At 43.3% G+C, this 25144-nt stretch overlaps 1 protein-coding gene and 1 non-coding gene across 7 annotated transcripts in view; one reads left to right on the top strand and one right to left on the bottom strand.

Annotated features, from left to right (window-relative positions):
- The first annotated feature begins 5965 nt into the window (after positions 1–5965).
- LOC115900211 lies at positions 5966–6069 on the top strand. The gene has a single exon (XR_004059879.1). It is a non-coding gene; the product is annotated as a small nucleolar RNA U13 (small nucleolar RNA).
- Positions 6070–7634: 1565 nt separating this feature from the next.
- Positions 7635–25144, bottom strand: part of GRIP1 (glutamate receptor interacting protein 1) — a 761679-nt gene continuing 744169 nt past the window's right edge. For 5 of the 6 annotated variants that reach the window (XM_030939013.1, XM_030939017.1, XM_010379957.2 and 2 more), the window contains 2 exons: positions 13657–13803; positions 7635–9428 (listed from right to left, as the gene is read on the bottom strand). In XM_030939013.1, coding sequence (XP_030794873.1) covers positions 9201–9428; positions 13657–13803 — 375 coding nt within the window. In that variant the 3' untranslated portion in view covers positions 7635–9200. The remainder of the gene's footprint in view (positions 9429–13656; positions 13804–25144) is intronic. The other variant, XM_030939011.1, reaches the window with a different exon arrangement.

The following is a 25144-nucleotide window of genomic DNA, read 5'->3' as shown; positions in this document are numbered from 1 at the left end:
GGGTCATATGGTAATTCTATGTTTAACATTTTGAGGTGCTGCCATTCTTTTTCCAAACCAGCTGCACCAAATTATATTCTCACCAGCAGTGTATGAGAGTTCCAGTTTCTCCCTATTCTCTCCAATGTTTATTATCATCTGACTTCTTGATTATAGCCATCCTAGTGGGTATGAAGTAGTATTTCATTGTGGTTAATCTCCTTTGGCAACACCCTCACAGACACACCCAGGATCAACACTTTGCATCCTTCAATCCAATCAAGTTGACACTCAGTATTAACCATCACAATTAGAGAGAATTGGCTCACACCATTATAAAGCAAAGTCCCATGATAGGCCATCTGCAAGCTGGGGAAGGAGAGAAGCTAATAGCATGGCTCAGTCCAAGTCTGAAAGCCTCAAAACCAGGGACACTGACAATGCAGCCCACAGTTGAGGCCAAAGGCCCAGGAGACTCTGGGAAGCAATTGGTGCAAGTCCCAAAGTCCAAAGGTGGAAAAACCTGGAGTCTGGTGTCCAAGGGCAGGAGGAGAGGAAGTCAAGCATTCTGCACAGCACAGGAAGAGAGGGAGCAGACTCAGCAAGCACGCTACTTATCTCCCTTCATCCACCTACTGTGTTCTAGCATCACTGGCAGCCAACTGAATGGTGTCCACCCACACTGAGGGTGGGTCTTCCTTTCCCAGTCCACTGACTCCAGTGTCAGTCTCCATCAGCAACACCGTCATAGACACACCTGGGAACAATGCTTCATCAGCCATCCAGGTGTCTCTCAATCTAGTTGACACCTAATATTAACCATCACAAAATGTAAGAATTCTTTATATTTTCAACATTTAAGTCCATTATCAGAAACATAATTAGCAAAATTTTCCTCCCATTCTGTGAATTTTATTTTAATTATCTGGATGGTATCTGATATGGTTTGGCTCTCTGTCGCCACCCAAATCTCATCTCAAATTGTAATCCCTGTGTGTCAAGAAAGGGTCCTAGTGGGAGGTAATTGGATCATGGGGTGGTTTCCCCCATGCTGTTCTGGTGATGGTGAGTGAGTTCTCATGATAGCTGATGGTTTTAAAGTATGGCACTCCCCGCCCCCCACCCCTCTTCTGCTGCCTCCTTGTAAAGAAGGTGCTTGCTTCTCCTTTACCTTTTGCCATGATTGTGGTTTCTGAGGCCTCCCCAGCCATGTGGAACTGTGAGTCAATTAAACCTCTTTTCTTTATAAATTACTCAGTCTCAGGTAGTTCTTTATAGCAGTGTAAAAACAGACTAATAAGTGTCCTTTGAGATGCCAGTTTTAAATTCTGATGATGACCAGTGTATCTATTTTTGTTGTTGCTGCTGCTTGTGCTTTTGGTGTTATATCCAAGAAACTATTGCCTATCCAAAGTCATGATGATTTACTACAATTTTTTCCTCTAATAATTTACAAGTTTTGGCTCTTACATTTAGATCTTTGATTCACTTTTAGTTAATTTTGTATATGGTGTGAGGTAGGGATCCCACTTTATTCTTTTGCATGTGACAATTCAATTGTTCAGCTCCATTTATTGAAGAGATTATTGTTATTATTATTATTTTTTTGAGATGGAGTCTCACTTTGTCGCCCAGGCTGGAGTGCAGTGGCACGATCTCGGCTCACTGCAAACTCTGCCTCCCGGGTTCACGCCATTCTCCTGCCTCAGCCTCCCGAGTAGCTGGGACTACAGGCACACACCACCATGCCCGGCTAATTTTTTGTATTTTTAGTGGAGACGGGGTTTCACCATGTTGGCCAGGATGGTCTCGATCTCCTGACCTTGTGATCTGCCCGCCTCAGCCTCCCAAAGTGCTGGGATTACAGGTGTGACCCACCGCACCCAGCCGAGATTATTCTTTTCCCATTGAATTGTCTTGGTACCCTTGCCAAAAATTAGTTGACTGTAAATGTGAGGGTTTATTTGTGGATTTTAAATTCTATTCAATTGATTCATGCATTTTTTTTTTTTTTTTTTTTTTTTTTTAGACAGAGTCTCACTCTGGAGTGTGGTGGCTCGATCTCGGCTCACTGCAAGCTCCGCCTCCTGGGTTCACACCATTCTCCTGCCTCAACCTCCCAAGTAGCTGGGACTACAGGCACCTGCCACTGTGCCCAGCTAATTTTTTTTTGTATTTTTAGTAGAGATGGGGTTTCACCATGTTAGCCAGGATGGTCTTGATCTCCTGACCTCGTGATCCACCTGCCTCAGCCTCCCAAAGTGCTGGGATTACAGGCGTGAGCCACCATGCCAGACCCGATTCATGCATCTTTTTTCTTTTTCTTTCTTTCTTTTTTTATTTTTTTTGAGATGGCGTCTCACTGTGTCACCCAGGCTGGAGTGCAATGGTGCCCTCTCAGCTCACTGCAACTTCCACCTCCTGGTTTCAAGCAATTCTCATGCCTCAGCCTCCTGAGTAACAGGGATTACAGGCACCTTCCACTGCACCGGGCTCATTTTTTGTATTTTTAGTAGAGATGGGGTTTCACCATGTTGGCCAGGCTGGTCTCAAACTCCTGACCTCAGATGATCCACCTACCTTGGCCTGCCAAAGTGCTGGGATTACAGGCGGGAGCCACTGCACCTGGCCCATGTGTCTATTCTAACGCCAGCACCATATTGTCTTTATTACCGTAGCTTTGTAGACAGTTTTGAAATTAAGAAGTGTGAGTCTTTCAACTTTGTTTTCTTTTTCAAGTTTGTTTTGGCTGTTATGGGTCCCTACATTTCCATAGGAATTTTAGGATCTGCTTGTCAGTTTCTGCAAAGAAGCAAACTGGAGTTTTGTTGAGGAGTGTGTTAAACCTACAGATTCGGGAACTATTGCCATTTTAACAGTATTAAATCTTGTGATTCATGAACACAGATGTCTTTCCATTTGCTTGGGAAAGACAGGCTGGAGTGGAGTGCAGTGGTGCAATCACTGCTCACTGCAGCCTTTACCTCTTAGGCTCAAGCAGTCCAACCTCCTCAACCACCCCACCTCAATCACTCTTGTAGCTGGGACTGCAGGCTTGCGCCACTGCACTTGGCTAATTTTTGTATTTTTTGTAGAGATGGGGGTTCACCATGGTGCCCAGGCTGGTCTTGAACTGGACTCAGGCAATCTGCCCACCTCGACCTCCCAAAGTGCTGGGATTACAGGTGTGGGCCACCATGCTTGATTCTTCTTTAATTCTTTGTAGTTTTCAGAGTATAAGTTTTGTATTTTTTAATTAAATTCACAATGCTTTTTGTTAAATTTGTTTCAAAATATTTAATTTTTTTTTTCCTGTTGTAAATGGAACTATTTTATTAATTTATTTTGGTTCATTACGGCTACTACATGGAAATGCAATTGTTTTTTATTTATTGATCTTGTATCTTCCAACCTTGCTGAACTTGTTTATTAGTTACAGTAGGTTTTTAGTGGATTCCTTAGGATTTTCTGTATAAGATCATATCATCTGCAAATAGAGATGCTTTTAGTTCTTCCTTTTTAATCTGTAGGCCTTTAATTTCATTTTCTTGCTAAATAATCTGGTTAGAGCCCCTAGTATATTGTTGAATAGAAGTGGCAAGAGTGAATATCCTTGTCTTGTTCATCATATTAGGGAGAAAGCATTAAATCTTCCACCATTAACTATGTTTGCTGTGGATCTTTCTTTTAAGTCCTTTATTGAGATGAAGAAATTCTCCTTTATTCCTAGGTTGTTGTTGTGAAGGGACATTGAATTTCCTCAAATCCTTTCTCTGTGTATTGAGATGATCATGTAGTTTTGTCCTTTATTGATGCAGTGTAGTAATTTTTGGATGTTAAATCAACAGCACATCCCTGGATTAAATCTCACTTGGTCATAGTGTACAATCCTTTTACGTGCTGCTGGATTTGGCTTGCTGGTTTTTTGTTGGGGACTTTTGCATCGAAATTCATGACAGATATTAGTCTGCAGTTTATTTTTCTTGTGATGACTTTGTTTGGTTTTGGTATCAGAGTAATAGTGACCATATAGAATGAGTTGTGAAGTGCCCCCTTGTCTTCTATTTTGGAAGAGTTTGTGAAGAATTGGTATTAACTCCTCTTTAAATTAATCAGGCCCTGGACTTTTCTTTGTGGGAAGTTTTTGTTTTGTTTTGTTTTGTTTTGTTTTTGTTTTTTGAGACAGAGTTTCGCTCTTGTTGTCCAGGCTGGAGTGCAATGGCACGATCTCGGCTCACTGCAACCTCTACCTCCCAAGTTCGAGCGATTCTTCTGCCTCAGCCTCCCAAGTAGCTGGGATTACATGCATGCACTACCACGCCCAGCTAATTTTGTATTTTTAATAGAGACAGGATTTCTTCGTGTTGGTCAGGCTGGTCTCGGATCCCAACCTCAGGTGATCCACCCGCTTCGGCCTCCCAAAATGCTGGGATTACAGGTGTGAGCCACTGTACCTGGCATGTGAAGTTTTAAAGCTACCGATTGAATCTCTTTACTTGTTATAGGTGTATTTAGCTTTTCTGTTTCTTCTTGAGTCAGTTTTGACAATTTTTCTCTAGAAATTAGCTCATTTAATCTATGTTTTTAAATTTTCTTTTTTTTTTTTTTTTTTTTTTTTGAGACGGAGTCTCGCTGTCACCCAGGCTGGAGTACAGTGGCCGGGTCTCAGCTCACTGCAAGCTCCGCCTCCCGGGTTCACGCCATTCTCCTGCCTCAGCCTCCCGAGTAGCTGGGACTACAGACGCCGGCCACCACGCCCGGCTAGTTTTTGTATTTTTTAGTAGAGACGGGGTTTCACCGTGTTAGCCAGGATGGTCTCGATCTCCTGACCTCGTGATCCGCCCGTCTCGGCCTCCCAAAGTGCTGGGATTACAGGCTTGAGCCACCGCGCCCGGCTGTTTTTAAATTTTCTGACATACAGTTGATCATAGTATTCCTTTATGGTTTTTTAAATTTCTGTAAGGCTGGTAGTAAAGCCTCTGTTTCATTCCTGATTTTAGTCATTTGAGTTTCTTTTTTTCTTGGTTAACTAAAAGTTTATGAATTTTAATCTTGTTAAAGGACCAACTTTTGGTTTCATTGATTTTCTTTACTGTCTTTGTATTCTCTATTTCATTAATTTTTTTTTTTTTTTTGAGACAGTCTTGCTCTATCGCCCAGGCTGGAGTGCAGTGGCTGGATCTCAGCTCACTGCAAGCTCCGCCTCCCGGGTTTACGCCATTCTCCTGCCTCAGGCTCCTGAGTAGCTGGGACTATAGGCGCTCGCCACCTCGCCCAGCTAGTTTTTTGTATTTTTCTTAGTAGAGACGGGGTTTCACCGTTTTAGCCAGGATGGTCTCGATCTCCTGACCTCGTGATCCGCCCATCTCAGCCTCCCAAAGGGCTGGGATTACAGGCTTGAGCCACTGCGCCCTGCTTATTTCATTAATTTTAACTCTTGTCCTATTACTTTTAGGAGGGCCTGTTAAGGAGGTGTTGTATGCTAGCCTAAATTGAGGGTTGGTCAAAGTTCAAAAGCCTGGGGAAGGAAGCTTAGTATTTTCCCTAGATCAGTGAGTACAAGCAATTCAGCTAATCATTTATGAAGCAAAGAATGGTAATTTTCAGGGCAGTCTGTGTCTGATTTTGTTATAAGTAAACGGGGGAAGGGAGATGAACACCTGTGAGTCTTATCTAAGTCACCTGGGGAAGGATGGTTCTTTATAATAAGCCACTTCCTGGAACATGCAGGCGATGGGCAGGGGTGTTACTACAACCTTATAGAAATAAAATTTCTTTAACTCTGGCTGTATTTCAGGGTATAGGACTCAGGTAAAGCTTCACATTGTCAAGAAGAACTTGAAAATACCTTTTTTCCATAAAAACACAATGAAACTAATACTGTGTAACTGAATATTCCAAAGCACTAGTTCTTATATTATAAATGTACTATTGGCCAAAATACAAATAACTGGCCTGATTCAAAATTCTCTCAGATTTCATTAGGATCCTTTTGTAGTTCCTAAGCCTGATGCATTGGTGTTCACACACACGTGTGAGATGTGCCTCCCTCAAACCTTGTTATGGTACTGGCACATTACCGGTCTGTCATGTAAAAAAAATATTTCAGTGAAAGAGGATACTTCTAGTATCCTTTTTAAAATGTAAATTGGAAGCAAATAATGTTTCATCCCAGCATCTTAAAATTGCAAGGGTCATCTACCCCAGCTTACTATTTGCTGAACACCCATCAGTCACTGGTGGAACACACATTTCCAATGCTAAAGGTCTTGACTGCTTGGTGAAAACCACTTTGCAACACTAGTGTTGGAAATTACTTCCTTATATTAAGCTGAAATCTACCTCATTGGAACCTCTGCTCATAAGTCCTGAGTCTCATATATTTCAGACCTTGTCTCTTCTGCCCCATCTGGCTACTTAGCTCCAGTTTCTTCTGCCAGTCTTCCGGTGGCATAGCCCCAAACCCTTTCATTTCATAGTTTGTCACTGCCCTTTTTAAGAGGACTGGGGGTACTCGGAACTTACTGGCTAACCCTAGCTCCTCCTTTGGCCTGGTCACTATATTTGAAAAGTGCTACCTGAAATCATGAGAGCTTTTTTGTTTTTAACAGCTATTTTCTATTGTTGATTCATTTTAGTTTTGGTTACAACTGAAATATCTTTCACATGAAATATAGCTTCTCATTTGCATTTATTCACAAAATCTCTTCTAACTACACATTTCATTGGTTTCAGCATCACGCTTGATGCAGAAGTGAGGTGAGTGCAATAAAAATTTGAACAGTTGCTTAGATTTTTGCAATAATAGATTGTCAGTTGGGTCATACAACTCTCGTGCTAGAAAATACTCTGCCTTTCAGAATGTAACCTGGGCACACTGAATGCAACTGTATAAAAATGAATGTGAATTTTTAAAGGTAGCATAATTAAAGTTTGTACATTTTAACAGTGTATGTAAATATATCTCATAGAATACATGTAATTTTCTCTGAGGTGGATGTTGTGATACTTGATCAATATTTGTCACCTACAGTAAATGTACCATTGGTCTTGGAGGTATTTCTGTGTGTGTTTTTAGCCCATTCTCATATATTTCACTCCTCATCTTCTGAATGATCCTGTGGTACAGACATGACCTTCAGTTTCAGGTAGAGACGCTGACTCGTGGTGAGTAAATGTCATACTAGAGCCTGGAGCCTGAAATGAAACCTGGACTCAATTTCAATGCCCAGGTTCCTACTCTTCAGTGGTGCTTCTCAGGTTGATAGGAAAACCTTTCACCTTTAGAAAATTATACAAAACTAAACGTTGTAGCCAGATGCGGTGGCTCATGCCTGTAATCCCAACACTTTGGGAGGCCAAGGCGGGTGAATCACTTGAGGTCAGGAGTTTGAGACCAGCCTGGCCAACGTGGTGAAACCCCCATGTCTACTAAAAATACAAAAACCAGCCAGGTGTGGTGGCGGACGCCTGTAATCCCAGCTACTTGGGAAGCTGAGGTAGGAGAATCACTTGAGCCCAGGAGGCAGGGGTTGCAGTGAGCTGAGATTGTGCCACTGCACTCCAGCCTGGGCAACAGAGTGAAACTCCATCTCAAAACAAAACAAATTGTGTAGGACTCAGGCTAGAACACTGAAATATATTCAAAATACCAATAATGCATGTCCTCTTTATTTGGCTTTTTAAAATCACTGTTTATTCCATTTGGTAGAGGGTTTTATTTTTTCCATACAAATATTTGAACAATTTTGAATTCCCCAAAACCATACATAGACGATAAATACCATGCTATTAAAGTATTAAATTTGTACAAAAATACTTTACAGTTTAATACTTGTTTGTTACAAATAAAAATACATATTTAAGTGACTCATGATCTTTTTTTCTTTTTTCTTAACATGATTCTGCTTTATACTTTCTTGCCCTGGCGGTTCTGAAATGTGATTGAAATAATATTTTTTTTGCACAAAAAGAAAGGTGATTTTTATTTCCTTAAACAAAGGACACAGTGTTCGAATGCTTTGCCTAAGTGGTAGTTTGAATTATTGACCAAAATGAAAACGTTTGGAAAATAATTATTTCAATATGGAGAGTCTACCATCAATATACAGATCTAGTTTTTTATATTCACCAAATAACAATTATTAGCGTAGCTATTCAAAATATCTGAACAAATGAAAACAGTTGCTGACAAACATTTAAAGCAACTGTCACAATTTATTGCTTTGAGGGATGGTAATAATTGGCAATGCATTTGTGAAAAATGTATTTACAATTTCGGTAAGTGGCATGGCTCAGAACAAAAGATAGCCCAGTGTCATTTTTAAGTACATGTGCTGTACACCCTCAATATTACCAGTTTTCAAAACATGTCAAGCAGTATGAGTTTGGTTTGCCTATCATTAAGATGAACCTCATTTTAATAGACTCTTCATTCTTAAGTTCTTAGTCTTGAATTTTAAAAATAAGATAATATAACTAATTCTCGTGTTTACTACACCCTCTAATTCATTATCAGAGATTTTCAGCTATTAAAAATGTGTCCTTAAAAAAAAAACAGGTCACAAGACATATCCTGTTTGATAATTTGTTGCATAGGGAATAGCATACATCTTAGTTAAAATCATTCCTATACTTGGGCAAAACATTTACCACCACCTATTATGGTCTCCTACGTGCATCATTGCTGAAACATTTTAAGATAACTTAATTTTATACCTGTACCCCTCCCATTGTGGCAGTCCCAGCAGTTTACCAAACACTAGTTCCCCTAGTAGAGCCAGCCTATGAGAAGAAAAGCCTTGTTGGTCAAGTTCTTACATTAATGACTTCACAGTAAGAAACTGATTTCAAAGTGAATTAAGGAAATCATCATAGAGAATATTTTCAAACAGATGTTTCTCTTTTTAAAAAGCGATAGTAAGATGAACTTGTAAAAAATTTCCTCTGATGTTAATTGTAGCGTTGGGGGGACGGCCTATTTTTCTCTACCATTGGGCCTGGCAGGGCATTGCCCACCATGTACTATAGTGGTCACCAAAAAAGAAACCTCTTCAACTTGAAAAGGGAAGTGAACATGAGCCATGAGAGAGATTTAAAAGACCCCTGTGCTTGCAGTTAATGCCACGTGATTATCTGTGCTTCAAATGTCACAGAAATCTTAAAGGGATTTTTAGCACCATGTAGATATTGTCTTTTGTCCTGCTTTATAAAAAGCGTTGCTATAATGTATTAGTGGGTTCTCGTGTCTCCAAATTACCACCGTGGCTAGGCTGCTGGAAAAAAGCACTGTTCTGTTCACTCCAATCTCCTGGTAGACTCTGTTGTTCTACAGACTTCTGTGAAGCCAGTGGGTTTCTACTAATAACCAGGTCCAGCTTATTCCCGGATTCTGCTATGAGGGGCACAACAAGGCAGCAGTCAAAGTCTCTGGTTCGGACATGGTTCACCTGAAAGGTCAAGAAGAGCCATTTTGAATTATCATTGTAACCATACTTCCCAAAACCCAGAGGAACATTTCAGGTGCAACAAGTTGTTTGAAGTCATGAAGGTGCTAAAATGAGCACCATGAGGTCTATCCTTGCTCCGACTATGCTGTGACATGGCCACTGGCTCACTTGCCATTGTCTACCAGTAAATTGTAAGACTCTCAAGGGCAAGGAAGACATACACATCTACCTATCCTCATGCCAAGCAGGTGGCCCCACCCACAGTGGGGGTGCTCCAAGTGCTGAATATTATCCCTAATTTACAGATGAGAAAAGAGAGGTTAAGAGCTTTGCCTTAGATCAGTAGTTGGTAAGGGTCATAGGATGCAATCCCAGGCCAACTGGCTGATCTCAAAGCCTGTGCTCTGAATCACGATGCTGAACCACCTCTCTTACAAGTGAGCTCCACCAGGTGCAGTGGCTCACACCTGTCATCGCAGCACTTGAGGAGACCAAGATAGGAGGATCGCTTGATGCCAGGAGTTTGAGACCAGCCTGGGCAACATGAGACCCTGTCTCCACAAAGAATAAAATTTTTTTTTTTTAAAAATGAGCTTATCCTCTCTTCAGCTTATACATGCACCCATCTTCTTCCATTTCTCCTTCTTCACCAACAAAAGTTTTTACAATCACCCACATACTGGTTCTACTCCTTGACCTCCCATTCTCTCCTCAGTTTTTTCAGGTCCCCCCGACACATTGCACTTCTGGCAAATGACCCCACTTGTCAAATCCAGGAGTGTTCTGGAGTTCGCATCCTCCTTGGTGTTTAGCATTTGCCATTCCTGACAGCTCCTCACCCTTAACACTCTCCTTCCTTGGTTCTACAACCCCACTTTGTTTTGATCCTTTTACCATTTTAACTGCTTGCTTTCAGTCCTTTCCTGCCTTTATTTCTTCCTGTCCTTTACATTTGATTATTGTGGCCAGGCACGGTGGCTCACGCCTGTAATCCCAGTACTTTGGGAGGCTAAGGTGGGCAGATCCTCTGAGGTCAGGAGTTCGAGACCAGCCTGCCCAACATGGTGAAACTCCATCTCTACTAAAAATACAAAATTAGCCAGGCATCGTGGTGGGTGCCTGTAATTCCAGCTACTCGGGAGCTGGCTGAGGAAGGAGAATTGCTTGAACCTGGAAGGCATAGGTTGCAGTGAGCCAAGATCGCGCCATTGCACTCCGGCCTAGGTGACGAGAGAGAATCTCTGTCTCAAATACATACATACATACATACATACATACATACATACATACATACATACATACATTTTGTTATTGTTAGAATACATCCTTGCTTCTCTTCTCTTCTTTGTTATAAAGCCACCAAGGGCAACTTGTCCTAAACCCCACACTTCAGTATCCTAAATCTTTAACTCTGGCTTCTATCATCTCTCCTCACCAACAGATCCAAACCACCAAATGCTTCCCAGACTGCGCTATCACGATGTGCTGAAAATATCAAAGACTCATTAGTTCTGAAACAGGTGTCTTATCTTACCTACCCCTACCTGGTCTCCTTGCCCGTGATCTTCCCTTCCCTAACCCATCCCCGATACACCCACAATAATATTGCCTTTCTATGTTACCAATTATATCATTATCCTGCCTAAGAAATTAAGATGCCTTCAGCATAAAGTTCAAGAGCTTTAGCATCAGATTCAAGGCCCTTTATAATCTGAATGTAGTCTACTTTTACAGCCTCGGCTTCCATGAGAGTAGGCCTAGCTCTAATTTATGGATTAGGAAGACACTCATATAGAGGGTGAGTAACTTGTCCATAGTTATTCATTCAGCAAATATTAGCGTGTCTATGGAAAACAAAGTGTCCCCAAACTCCTAGGATAAGACTAATTGCTCTATTGCCATAGTAAAAATCATCACCAGACTTGTTCCAAAACTATCAGATTGATCAGTGACAACATGCTTCAGTGAACACATCTCTGAAAGCTAACCAATCAGTGGCGGCCTTCGGCTTTGAAAGTTAGCTGTTTGGTGACAGCCTGTTTCCAGGTGAGTACACTGCTAAGACTGACTTCAAGCTGCTCCATTTTCCTGCAAAATGCCCTTCCCAAAAACTGCACATCAGCTCAGAAATCTGCTTTCCTAAATAAAACTCTACCTGACCACAATGTTACTATATTAAGTAAGCAAGGTTCAGCTTTTTGGTTTCAGATATTGTGAGAGATACTGAGATATCAAACACCATATAATGGTAAATGAGAGAATAAGGTACTATCCCTGTTCTCAAAAAGTTTACAGTCTGCTGGGGAGTATATGCAAGGAAACAGGAAGGTGTTTTGGTTTGTTTGTTTTTGTTTTTGTTTTTTTTTGAGACTCGCTCTGCGCCCAGGCTGGAGTGCAGTGGCGTGATCTCAGCTCACTGCAACCTCCAAACAGGAAGTTTTAATCATGTAAATTCTACCAAAAGAAAAAGCTGCTATTCTATATAGGAGGGGCCCCTAGTCCAGACGTGAGGTAAAGGAGGTTGGGTGGAGTCTGGTGAAGTTGGACTTTGAAGGGAAGTCCTCTAAACGAGTGACTGTCAATTGGGCTGCTCATTGGAATCACTGGGGGAGGTGTAAAAACACACCGATGCTGTATCTCTCTCCTAGAGTCACTGGTTTAATTGGTCTGCCATTTGATCTGAACATTGGGATACATTCTCTAGGTGATTCCATTTTTTCAATCAAGGATGGGAATTGCTGATCTATGTGAGACCAAAAAGTTGAGTCGGAGTGAGGCAGGTAAGGCCTAGGGATTAGAAGAGCATTCGGAGAACGGGAAGAGTATATAAGGCTCAGAGCCAATGTGCTTCTATTCTGCTGCACAGTACTGAGCACTTTTATCTGACAGCATTGTTCTTGGAACTGAGAATAGAGCGCAGAGTAAAATCGCCGCCTTCATGGAGTTACATTCTAGTGGGCAACACAGAATAAGCAAATAACTAGCATCATCTCTGGCTGTACTGCGAACCAAGGAAGCACTGTGAAGAATGGAGAGGCAGGAAAGGCCCTTTTAAACAGAGTGGTTTAAGTGGCAGCATGTGAGCAGGGACCTGAAGTCAAGGAAGGAGCAGGGAAAGAGCCTGTTCATGTTTAGCAGAGAACTGCCACAAGCTCAGGGCACAGCCGGTGCAAAGGCCAGGAGGTGGCAGCATACACCATTCCTGAAACAAATCCAGCTGAAGCTAGAGAGTAAATGAAGAGGTTGGGCACAGTGGCTCACATCTATAATCCCAGCACTTTGGAAGGCTGATGGGGGCGGATCACTTGAGGTCAGGAGTGCGAGACCAGCCTGGCCAACCTGGTGAAACACGGTCTCTACTAAAAATACAAAAATTAGCCATGCATGGTGGCATGCACCTGTAATCCTAGCTACTTGGGAGGCTGAGGCAGGAGAATCACTTGAATGCAGGAGGTGGAGGTTGCAGTGAGCTGAGATCATGCCACTGCACTCCAGCCTGAGAGACAGAGTGAGACTCTGTCTCAAAAAAAAAGGAAAAATGATTGTAACTTTCCATCAACTTCAAAAGGTCCGTCATCAACCCTCCAATTAGTTAGCAAATTGCAGTCTTGCTGGGTGTGGTGGAAGGCAGCTGTAATCCCAGCTACTTGGCAGGCTGAGGCAGGAGGATGTCTTGAACCTAGGAGGTGGTGGTTGCAGTGAACCGAGATCACGCCACTCCACTCCAGTGACAGAGCGAGACTCTGTCTCATGAATGAATGAATGAATGAATGCATGCATGAAGAGGTAAGACAAGATGCTGGCAAGGTAAGGAGAGGCCAAATCCCTGGGGCCTTGTAGGTCATGTAGAAGATGAGTGGCAGGAAGGACTAGACTGGTGATGCCTGGAGTCGGATAACTATGTCATATTTATGGGACTACTATGCGATGGTGGGAGGTGACCAGTGGTTGGGTGGAGTCTGAGAAATGAGCATGAGACTGGGAAAGATGGCTCTGAGCTCAGTGCTGAAAAAAACTGATAAGAAACCACAGAACTTTGGGGGCTGGGTTAGAATTTACCAGTGCTGCAAATTCTTTATTCAGCTGTTTGCTTCTACTGATTCCATAATCTTGATGACAAAGGCTGAAAGGGAAAAGAGCAAAGGACCCCAAATATGCAGGAGGATGTAGAGGAAGCTCCTTGTGACAAATTACTTGCAAGGAATTAAAATTCCACCTGAGGTCTTACCTGTAAGAGCCTGTCATATGGCTTTAAGCCACCAAGATCTCCTGGCCCAGCTGGGCGAATATTTTTGACATACACTCCTTTCTCCAGCAAGCCATCTGCTACACTGAACCCAAAGTCCTCCATGTCAGAGTCCTTGTACAAGGTCACCTGAAGAGAGAGAAAATGGGATGGGAACATTTAGCTGGGCTGGAGACTTTTCCTTCTGCAACTTCTTGATGATCAATCTTTTCACACGACTTTTAGTCACATCATGGATTTGTAATATCAGCATCAGTCAGCTCCCCGCACCAATCCTGCAGCTTTTTTTCCTAGTCCAAGAATATCCTTGGACTTTATGAAGTCCCAACCAGAACTGAAAAACGAGGAGAAATGGAATGTCTGGGTCCTCCCCCCCTCCTTTGCAGTCGTCATCAGGGGGATACAGGAGAGAACGTCCCCAGGGCAGGTTGGCTTCTACTATTTTCCTGGGGCAACCCCTGGTCAGAGGAGCTGCCCGCAGCAGCCCTTTACAACTGCTGAGATGTCAGGGAATAGCCAAAGGCTTTTCCTTCCTCCCCGCTCCTGCCTGGTGCTCTGCTAAGCACAGTGCTCGGCGTATCCTCTCTTTGGGCAAGTACCATGAAGTTCATCCTTTTATTTGCTCTGGAACCCCCAATGAGCACCATCACAGAACACTATGTAAAAGACCTGAATGTGTTTCTATGACAACACCTTGCTCTGTGCCTTGGCTTAACTCACTCCCTCAGCATTTGTCTAGGGTTTGATTTGGTAACTGAAGGCATCTACCCTGAGTGCTGCGGGCCCCCCGCCGCCCTGGGTCTCTCTGCTCCTAAGGAGAGGCCAACTACAGCTGGCCAAAGCCTCATGCCTCCACCAGCCCTCACTCCTCCACCTGACCACCTGTGAGTGTTCATCTGCGGCCAAAATAATACTAATCATTTGTATATTCATCAAATATTTATTGAGCTCCTACCATATTGTAAGCACAGCATGGGGTGCCAGAAACAGCAGTGAACAAGAGGAAGAGGCACACACATGAATATGCAGCAGTCCCCAAGCTCTCACTGTGCTGGGCATTGTGCCCAGCAGCACACTCAGCACTTGATGCTCAGTTAATGCTTTGAGGGGACCACGGGTTTTATCGAGCTGTGCCAGATGCCCTCCACAAAGACTTCAAGCAATGGTCAGGCTTAATTTTCTACTGTAATTATATATATATATATATTTTTAATCCAACTAAAGCATGAAAACATTACTGTAAAATAGTAAAAAACAAACAACAACAAAAAAACAAAATCAGAGCTATACAGGGCAAATGTGAAGGTTAAAACTCTTAAAGCAAGGATCTTTGTTTCTATCCAGTGATTTTACTTCAGAGCACTATGGCATTCTGAAGGCAATACAAAAGTGGTCAGTGTGTGGGTTTTTATTTTACTGGACAGAGGCTAAAATGTCAAGCTGATTGGGTCAATACTATTCGCCAGGCAGTCCTAGTGGTTATTGCCATATTAGAGGTTAGGAAATTCAGTTTCACTGGGGTTATGTAACCCACCCAAGGTCACAAAGGTAAGAATGGTGGGGACGTATCTGACAGACCCCAGACACCACGTGCCTAATGGTTCCACTCTCCTGCCACTCAACATGCACCTCTCGGCCTCATCACTTTCAGTGTCCTCCTAGACAGAAGCCACCCTCAGGAGCTGGTGAAAATGCAGTCTCAGACCCACCCTAGACCGACTGAGAATCTGCAGAGCTAATGTTTCCTGAGACGACCCTCTTCGCAGGCTCATTCCATCACTGTGTGTGCATGTGAGTGTGTGTGTATGTGTGTGTACATACTGGACACCACTATGCCTCAGGGACTGTTTTAGGGACTGAGAATATATTTCACAGGATTGAGTGAAAAAAAAAAAAGTAGAGCAGTGAGCAAAACACAACCTTTATGAGCATAGCCCAGTGAAGAAATCTGATTTAATCCTCATAATGATTCTGTAAGATGGGTAAGAGTCTTCATTTTAAGAGGTGACAGATATAAAGGTTTCTCAGTCTGCACTAAGTTACACAAGGATAGAGTAGTAAGCCCTACTTTACTACACAAAGGGTGTGTGGGGTTGTATGTGTGTGTGTAGCCTCGTTAACACCCAGCACCCCTGCACTGGCCCCACCACCCATTGCTCATCTAACATGCTCACTGGTGATGCTTGGGGAGAAGTAGGTTAGGTTCACACCGTGTGGTTGAGAGCACCCCTACCTTCCAAAACAATACTCACCAGGGGGAGAGGGGAAGACTTTGCTGGTGGCCTGGGCTCAGGTTTGTGGCAGATCCCCACTCCCCAGCTCCTTGAGGGGAGTAGGGGTCCTTTTTGCCCATGGATGTATCTCGAGCCCCTAAGGCAGCACCTGCCACATAGTGGGGTTAGTATTTTGTCGGATAGAAAGGGCTTGCCCTGCAATTTATGAGGCTGAGGATCAGTCATGATGTCCTGTCCCTTTATGAGTCATTGCAGAGAAAGACAGTGTGAACTAAGAGAGATTTAATTCTGGGGTTCCAGCCATCTCTTCACCCCTCACCCAAGGCCATGCTGGGAATTAGCAAGGCTGTCTCATGACAGAGTAGCTAGGCAGGACAAAGCTCCAAAGTTGACACTGTGTGGCCACGAGATGGAGGGCACTTCTGGTACCCGGGCCAGGCCTGCCTACCTGTGGGGTGAGGAGACCCAGATTCCCAGACAGTGAAGAAGACAGGGGGAAGGTCCTCCAACAGGGGATGCTAGACTTCTTGCTAGTAAGGCCTGTGGGAGTTGAGCGAGCAGTTTAGAAAGCAAAGAGATATTACTGTCTCTACCAGTTTGTGGAGCAGATCATATACAGACAGGAAAATGCAAGTTCAAAGAGAAATAGCAACTTGCTCAGGATCAAACTGATGGCAACAGTGAATCGGCTCAAATCAAGGCTTCTGACAGCAAAGCTTAGATCTTGCCATGGCACATTCTCTCCTTGCCTAGCACACAGTTGCTTAATAAATACTCATTGCAGAGAGGAATATTTAGGCTGCTCCACAATTATGTTTTTGCCTTAGGCCAGATAGGAGATTTCTGAAAATATTTTTGGTGAAAATCTCATACATATGCTAGAGTAGAGAGGTTGGAACACCCATCTATTCACCACTCAGATCCAACAACCATCAAGAGTTTGCCATGCTTCCTTCAGCTATCTTTCTCTTCTTCGGGGGAGTGTTTTCAAGCAAACACCAGTCTGCATGTCATTTCACTCCTACATACTTCAGTATACACCTCCAAAAAATATGATCCCTTTCTTTCATAACCTCCACATCATCAATTCACTGGCAGCAGCAACTCTTCTTACCTGATAGCCACTACTTCCTAGTCCATAATTTCCCCAATTGTCTCAAAAATGATTTTTTCATTTTATTTTTTTATTTTATTTTTTGAGACAGGGTCTCACTTTGTCACCCAGGCAGGAGTGCAGTGGCATGACCTCAGCTTACTGCAACTTGGCTCACTGCCTCCCGGGTTCAGGCGATTCTCCTGTCTCAGCCTCCTGAGTATCTGGGGTTACAGGCATGCGCCACCACACCTAGCTAATTTTTCTATTTTTAGTAGAGACAGGGTTTCACCATGTTGACCAGGCTAGTCTTGAACGCCTGAGCTCAAGTGATCTGCCTTCTTTGGCCTCCCAAAGTGCTGGGATTACAGGTGTGAGCCACTGTGCCCGACCTCAAAAAAAATTTTTTAAGTTGGCTTGTTTAAGTCAGAATCCCAACAAAGTTCACACACTACATCTGTGTTAAGTATGTTAAATCTCCTCTTACCTGTGGCGGGTTCTCGTCCTTCCCCTTGTGCTGCTGATCTATTGCTGACACTGTGTCATTTGCTCTGTAGCATGTTCCTCTGTCTCCCATATTTCTCTGAATGGAAGTTAATGCTAGATGCTTGATTTCAGTCAAGGTTAGCTTTGTAGTGGGGGTAGGGGCAGGAACAAATCACAGGTGGCACAGTGCTTCCTATCACATCATGTCTAGTTGTCCTACTTTGGGTGGGTTCAGGTGATGACAGCCTCATTCTGCTATTGTAAGGGTTCTCATCAATCTTTAATCTAATGATTTTATTTATTGATCACTGTCTGAATCAAAATTTCATTAGGGGTTGTAAAGCAATAATCTTTTTCTAATCCTATTAATATCTTCTCTATTTATTAGCTAACATGATTTTGTAAAGGAGAATTCTCTTTCATCAATTAGTGCTGCTTTGTTACTCTGAAATACATCTTTTACAAGAAGGGCAGAATGAATGAATGCTAATTCTTTCCTTTCAATTTCAGAACAGGGAATTTGTTCCTTAAATACTTTGAATGGTGGCCCAATGAGAATTTGTGTGTGGGGAAGCGGGGGATGGGATCAATATGAACCTATAAATTTTGATATATTCAATGCATTTTTTGTTTGTTTTTGTTTTGATACTGAGTCTTACTCTGTCGGCCAGGCTGGAGTGCAGTGGCATGATCTTGGTTCACTGAAACCTCCATCTCCCAGGTTCAAGCAATTCTCGTGCCTCAGCCTTCTGAGTAGCTGGGATTACAGGCACCTGCCCTGATGCCTGGCTAATTTTTATATTTTTAGTAGAGATGGGGTTTTGCCATGTTGGCCAGACTGGTCTTGAACTCCTGATCTCAAGTGATCTGCACACCTTGGCCTTCCAAAAGTGCTGGAATTATAGGCGTGAGCCACTGCGCCTGGCCTATTCAATGCATTTCAATGAGTTGCATCATTATTCTTTTGGATGCTCAAATGTTCTCATCTTTGGCCACAGGAAGTCTTTCATGTTGACTCCTGTGTCCTTTTGATAGGATCCATTGGTTTTGGTCACTTCTTTACTTTCCGGCACAAAATATGACTCACCATGAATAGTTCCTATCTCCGATCTGGAATCAGCCATTCCTCCAAGGAGCCTTCACTGGAGGAAATATTGTTGATTTATATTCTATTCTAGTCCTTTTTTTTTCTTTTTCTTTTTTTGAGACAGGGTCTCACTCTGTCACCCAGACTGGAATGCAGTGGCGCGATCTCGGTTTACTACAACCTCCACCTTCCAGGCTCAAGCGATTTCTCCTGATTCAGTCTCCCGAGTAGCTGGGATTACAGGTGCATGCCACTCCTGCCTGGCAGTTTTTATAGTTTTAGCAGAGACAGGGTTTCGCCATGTTGACCAGGCTGGTCTTGAACTCCGGTCCTCAAATGACCTCCTGACCTCCTGCCATGACCTCCTAAATTGCTGGGATTACAGGCGTGAGTGAGCCACCGCACCTGGCCTATTCTAGTCCTTTTCCTTCTATCTCCACGCTGCTTTCTCAAAGGGATGAAGAGGAGGAATAGTGGGAGAAGGGAAAACATGAGAAGGAGGCTAGTAGTTATTAGGATTGGTAATAGACTGACATTCTTCAGACCCTGTTTACTACTGGGTGAAATCTCTTTGCCCGAGGTTCCTGCTTATGTCCCACTCTGGCTTTATCTGTGGGATCTCTTGCCCTTTTGCCCCTTTTCTGTCTTTGTTCTTAGCCATGTTTTCTCCACATGGCAAGCAACACACCTGGGGCAGGGACTGTCACCACCATTCCTAGAGGGTGGGGCATCCTCCTTGCTATCTCCGTTCCACTTGCAACTAGGTACAGGGGTGCAGTCCTGCAGACTCTGTGCCTATGGCTGGTTGGTAAAGTGCATCAGCTTCTGTTCTGCAGGCCTAGCCATATCCTTGAGATGCACCCACATGTGAGGGTGCTAAATCCTAAGCTTTAAATGGGAGCTAGGAAACTCACTTTGGTCTTAGATCTGAGGCATGTTTTCCAGCATAGTAAACCAGAATCCTTGCATTTGAGGAAACACTTGGTGTGGGACTGGAACAATAGTGAAGTTCTTCATGATTCTATTGGCCTGTGATTCTGGGTGTTTGCACCACAGGCCAGAACCCACGAGGGGCACAAGGAAGAGTGGCACCCAAAACTACCAACACAACCAATGGTAGTACACCAACCAAAGCATTAGAGATGAGTGCCAACCACAGTCGGTTAGCAGAGTAGCTCATTAACTTCAATGTCAATGTCACAGTTATTGGCAAAGAGCCTTGGTTTTTCTGAGCCTCAGAGTTGAAGAGTTGATGGAAAACTCTTCAGGAAGAGAGGCTAATAAATAGTTTAAATCTAAAAGTAATCTGTTTCTCCAGGGACATCTCCCAAGGTTAAAGGATACTGAATTTTAATAGCCAGCTCTATGGTTCTCCTGGAAATAGCCTAGTAATGGCAAATTAACAAAAATAAAATTATTTTAAAACTACATAAAAGATTCTAGAAATCAATAATTAACAAAAATAGGGAGCACAGGGGGCTGTTCTCAAACCAGTAACAATGAATTGTGCCATACAGCCCTGTTTACCTGGAGTTTGATACTGGTTACCTTGGATTTATTTCCTGTGCAAAAATAATTCTAAGGATTCTGAGGTGTCAGTTCATACTTCTCCCTACCCCTGGAAATGAATCTCTTATCCAGTTACTTTCTTACATATGATTGCTTTTGATCTTCCAACATCTCTGTGCAGCAAAATCATTGCCTTTCCACGAATGAGGATATTGAACCTTGAAAAAGTTGATGGACTGACTTGTCCAGCTAGAATGCAGAAGCATCAGGATTCAAGACTAGAATATCTGACCTCATTTGCTGTGTTCTTTCCACCAAATCATGAGTTTTTTTTTTTTTTGTTTGTTTGTTTGTTTTTTTTTTTTTTTTTTTGGACATGTAATCTCCTAGCTAGTCAGGCAGCCTTTATTCATTTCCAACTGCCCAACCAACTAAAGATGAATAATTAATCATGTCCGCTGGGTTTCTTCTCATCAGAGCCCTTTGTGGCTTTCCAAGAACATCTGCATAAAGTCCTGCTCCATGCTCCTATGGCTCACCATCCTGTCAGCTGGCTTTGCATTCCACCCTAGCTCATGTGAAGCAAAATTTTTCTTGTAGGGTCTGTCTTTTGTGCTGACTGGAGGATGCCTCTGGGGAACCTGGACTATGAACACAGTTGCAAGGTTTTTCTGTTCTAAAAGAGCCAATGAGCTTCTTAGAACATAACACTCAGGGCTAGGATACAGTTCTACAAAGCTCAGTTCAATTTTAACTATTTGTCAGCATGTGCTGCAATTGCTTCGAACCCTCTTGAGAATAGAAGCTTTCACAGGAGGCAGGGTGGGTTCACCATGATTCATATTCAGCCTTGTTTTATATTTCTAAGCAAGTCTACCGACATGTTTGAACAAAATCCTCAAGGCCAAGATCAGAAACCCGATACTTATGTTTTCGATTTTGACACATGTGAAAGGCTTTAGCTGTAGAGCCAACTTGCCCCACTTGGCTTTGAAGGGCAATTGCATCTGCTCTCTGGAACAAGTCATGGCAAGTGACAGCCATCCCAGAAGGAGTCCTCAAGCTCTGACAGCTCCCTATGGCTCACTCCCTTGTCCCAATGGCCTTAAGGACCAAACTGACACCTACTTCTCAGAGATAGTTTTCCTGTAAATCACCAGGCATTGTGGTTTACTCGTGACAGATACCACTGGGGTAGCCCCATTCCTTTAACTCTGACAATTTAAGTAATGTCAGTTTTGAGGACAATCCTACACTATCTATGGCGCTGGAAGAAAACGAAATAGAATACAGTCTTCCAAACTGGAAGCTTGCAGCCCAAGAAGAACAATCTCAGTTTATACCACTAGAAACTTGGGGGTTTTGAGAGGAATTGGGTCAGAAAGCAGCTGCTGCCCTCCTGTCTGGGGAGTCTCCTTAGCTGAGGAGAGAAAGAAACAGCTGCTCCAAATGCCACCTCCTGCTGCATTCTGGCAACAGTGTGGCACCAAGAGCTGGAAAAAATGAGGGCTCAACAATGAGAGAATCAGTAGCTGGGACTTTGGCTGTAAGTGTAAGCAAGCCCAAGTAACCCTGACCCTTGGGGAGCTGAGTCCCAACCAAAAAGGTAGCACAGTTTTTAAGATCTGTGGCAGATTTAGGTGCTGCCTTTCTCATTCATCCCAGAGCACCTTCACACATCTATTGGTTCACATAGTAACGAAAACAAAAGACCTAGATCATTCTCCAAATTCTCCAGGAGTTCAAACCAAGCCGCAAGTAAGCAGCTGGTCCCCTAGTTATTGCCAGCTCCATTGCTGGTCCTTTGCATTTGCCCCAGCCACCATCAAGCTGGCCGGCTGTGGCGGAGTCCCTGCTGTGGGTGTCTTTGCTCAGGCCTGCCTGCTGCCTGCTAACAGCACCCCTCTTGACTCAGCCTCTGTGTTCTAGCTCCCAGCTTGGCTCTGGCCTGGCCCGTCTCCAGCTTTTACCCTTTCCCAATTCCCTCTGCAACAGATTGACCTCTGTTCCTCTCAGGCCCATGTGGGCCTCCTCGATTCAGGAATCTTCTGCAGTTCTGGGTGGGTGGCACACCCTCCACTTGCCCTCAGGGCCTGTGGGACTGAGGACCAGGCACACTGTCATTCAGGAAGGATGACAAGTTGCAATTAACCAAATTCCCACTGCACTGAATGCTAACTGTCTTGATTTTATTTCCCCACTGTAGAGACTGCTGATGCCTGACATTATGAAGAGCCTGGGACAAGGAAAGAGCCCTGTACGCCATCTGAGAGAGACAAAGACACAGGCCCTGGGCTAGAGTGTTACCAATTTAATCTTTTTGCCCAGACTGGAGTCTAGTGGTGTGATCTCGGCTTACCACAACCTCTGCCTCCCAGGTTCAAGCAATTCTCCTGCCTCTGCTTCCTGACTGCCTCTGCTTCCTGAGTAGCTGGGATTACGGGCCTGCACCACCATGCCTGGCTAATTTTGTATTTTTAGCAGAGATGGGGATTCTCCATGTTGGTCAGGCTGGTCTCCAACTCCTGACCTCAAGTGATCCACCCGCCTCAGCCTCCCAAAATGCTGGGATTACAGGCGTGAGTCACCACACCCAGCCTTCAATTTAATCTTTACTATAGCCCTGCCTGACAAGTCATATGGCAGAACAACAGTGCAGGAGGAGGATGATAGGACTGTTCTCCAAGAATCTGGGCATGAGGGAAATGGAGTGACCTTCAGAAAGTACACCGTTTGTAAGTGAACATCCTACAGATAATACACAAACTTACAAGCTAGAAATAAACACGTTTGATCACAACAGAGATGCATAAGGATATCAGGGTGGGATGAATGGTCCCAGACCAGAATCAGACTGAAGGGAAGCTATTAACATTTTTGAAGAGAGGTGGTGGTGGGTCCAGGACAGAAGCGATAAGATATATGATCAAGCCCTGAGAAATAAGGCACACTAGACACTAGTGAGCCTGCCACAGGGGCGTCTGAGTCTAGGGGATGGCAATTCTCATTGTTTCTCTTGCTCAGAGCTCAGACTCTGCAAAAGTGGATGGCAACTTGTAGAAAAGCGATAAGATGCAAATTGAGTTCTGTCTGGTAGAGATCCAAAACATTTCTCCCTTCAGAAAAGATAACCTCAAAGGCTTTGATTTTATTTCCCGACAAGTTATTGGGCAGCTTTGATTCCAACTTAGAAACCTTATTCCAACATTTCTTTTCCCCACTGACTGATACATCATATATCATATATACATATATCCCATTAACTTTATATATACACACACACATATATACATATATATGTGTACATAATATATATACATAAAGTTTCTTTATCCCTCTGGTTTTTTTTTTTTTTTTTTTTTTTGAGACAGGGTCTTGCTGTGTCGCCCAGGCTGGAGTGCAGTGGTGAGGTCGTGGCTCACTGCAGGCTTGACCTCTCAGGCTCAAGTGATCCTCCCACCTCAGCCTCCTTAGCTGGGACCACAGGTGCGTGTCACACCTGGCTTTTTCTTTATTTAATTATCTTTTGTAGACACAGGGCCTCACTATGTTGCCCATGCTGGTGTTTAACTCGTGGGCTCAAGTGATCCTCCTGCCTCGGCCTCCCAAAGTATTGAGATTACAGGTGTGAGCCACTGTACCTGGCCTTCCTTATGCCTCTTTAAATAAGCTTTGCCATTCTGTTATTCCTCGCTAATGAGTTAAATAAACATTTTTTGACATGAGCCAGTCATTTACATAAGAATTGTGTTTTTTTTCGGGAAATTCTGTCATTTGTGACAATGTAGATGAACCTAGAGGACATTACGTTAAATGAAAATGTTAAATGTTAAGTGAAATAAGCCAGGCACGGAAAGACAAACACTGTATGATCTCGCCTATGTGTGGAATCTGAAAAAGTTGAACTCATAGAAGCAGAAGGTAGAATGGTGGTTACCAGAGGCTGGGGTAAAGGGGAGACATTGGTCAATGGGTACAAAGTTGGTTAGTTGGCAGGAATAAGTTCCAGTGGTCCACTAAACTGCAAGTTGACTACAGTTAATAATAACGTACATTTCAAAATCACTAAAAGAGAAAATTTGAAATGTGATGGGCGTGGTGGCTCACCCCTATAATCCCAGCACTTTGGGAGGCCAAGGCAGGTGGATCATGAGGTCAGGAATTTGAGACCAACCAGTCTGAGACCAGCCTGGCCAACATGGTGAAACCTCATCTCCACTAAAAATACAAAAATTAGCTGAGCATGGTGGCATGCACCTGTAATCCTAGCTGCTTAGGAGGCTGAGGCAGGAGAATTGCTTGAACCCAGGAGGTGGAGGTTGCTGTGAGCCAAGATCGCACCACTGCACTCCAGCCTGGGTGACACAGCAAGATTCTGTCTTTTAAAAAAAAAAAAAGAAAAAAAAAAGAAGTGATAAATAGTTGAGGTGTGAAAGGAAAATAAAATTCAAATCTCAGGACCTCAGACTCACTAAGCCAAAGGAAACGGTGAAGCTGGGCACTGGGTCCTACAAACCTCCTTCCCATCTTGTTCCTACATAGATAGCTACATACCTTTCTCATATTTTGCCCACAAGGAAATTCCTGGTGGGCCCTGAGATCTTTAAAGCACTTCACCCCGACAAAGTAAATTAACAGCTTATCTTCACAAATATGGGACAAAGGACGGAACTCAAAGCCATCCCTCTGCTCACCTGAGAAAAATGCATATCTGACTCCTCTCTACCTATACTCTATAATTATTTTATCTTATGTAAAAGTGCAGATTTGCTGAGCTCCAGATAAATGCATAATGAACCACTCCTTTCACATGAAAAATGAAATGAGGATGGTCAGGGTTGGATGCCATTATTTATTCAGTGAAGCTAATCTAAAGGCTCAACAGAATGCAACTGCTTCCCTCTTTTACCTACCCTCTCCCTTTCTTTTTTTCTTTACTCTTTTTCCTTTAAATATTGAAGCCCACAGACCCTCTCTGGAAAAAGCACACATCGCAGATTTGTCCTGCGGTATGTGTCACTTTTTCCCCAGGGTGTGTCCTTAACTTTGGCAAAGTAAATT

The sequence above is a fragment of the Rhinopithecus roxellana genome, chromosome 10 (assembly GCF_007565055.1).
Source record: "Rhinopithecus roxellana isolate Shanxi Qingling chromosome 10, ASM756505v1, whole genome shotgun sequence".
Taxonomy (NCBI): Eukaryota; Metazoa; Chordata; class Mammalia; order Primates; family Cercopithecidae; genus Rhinopithecus; species Rhinopithecus roxellana.
This window is presented reverse-complemented; position numbering and strand designations above follow the sequence as displayed.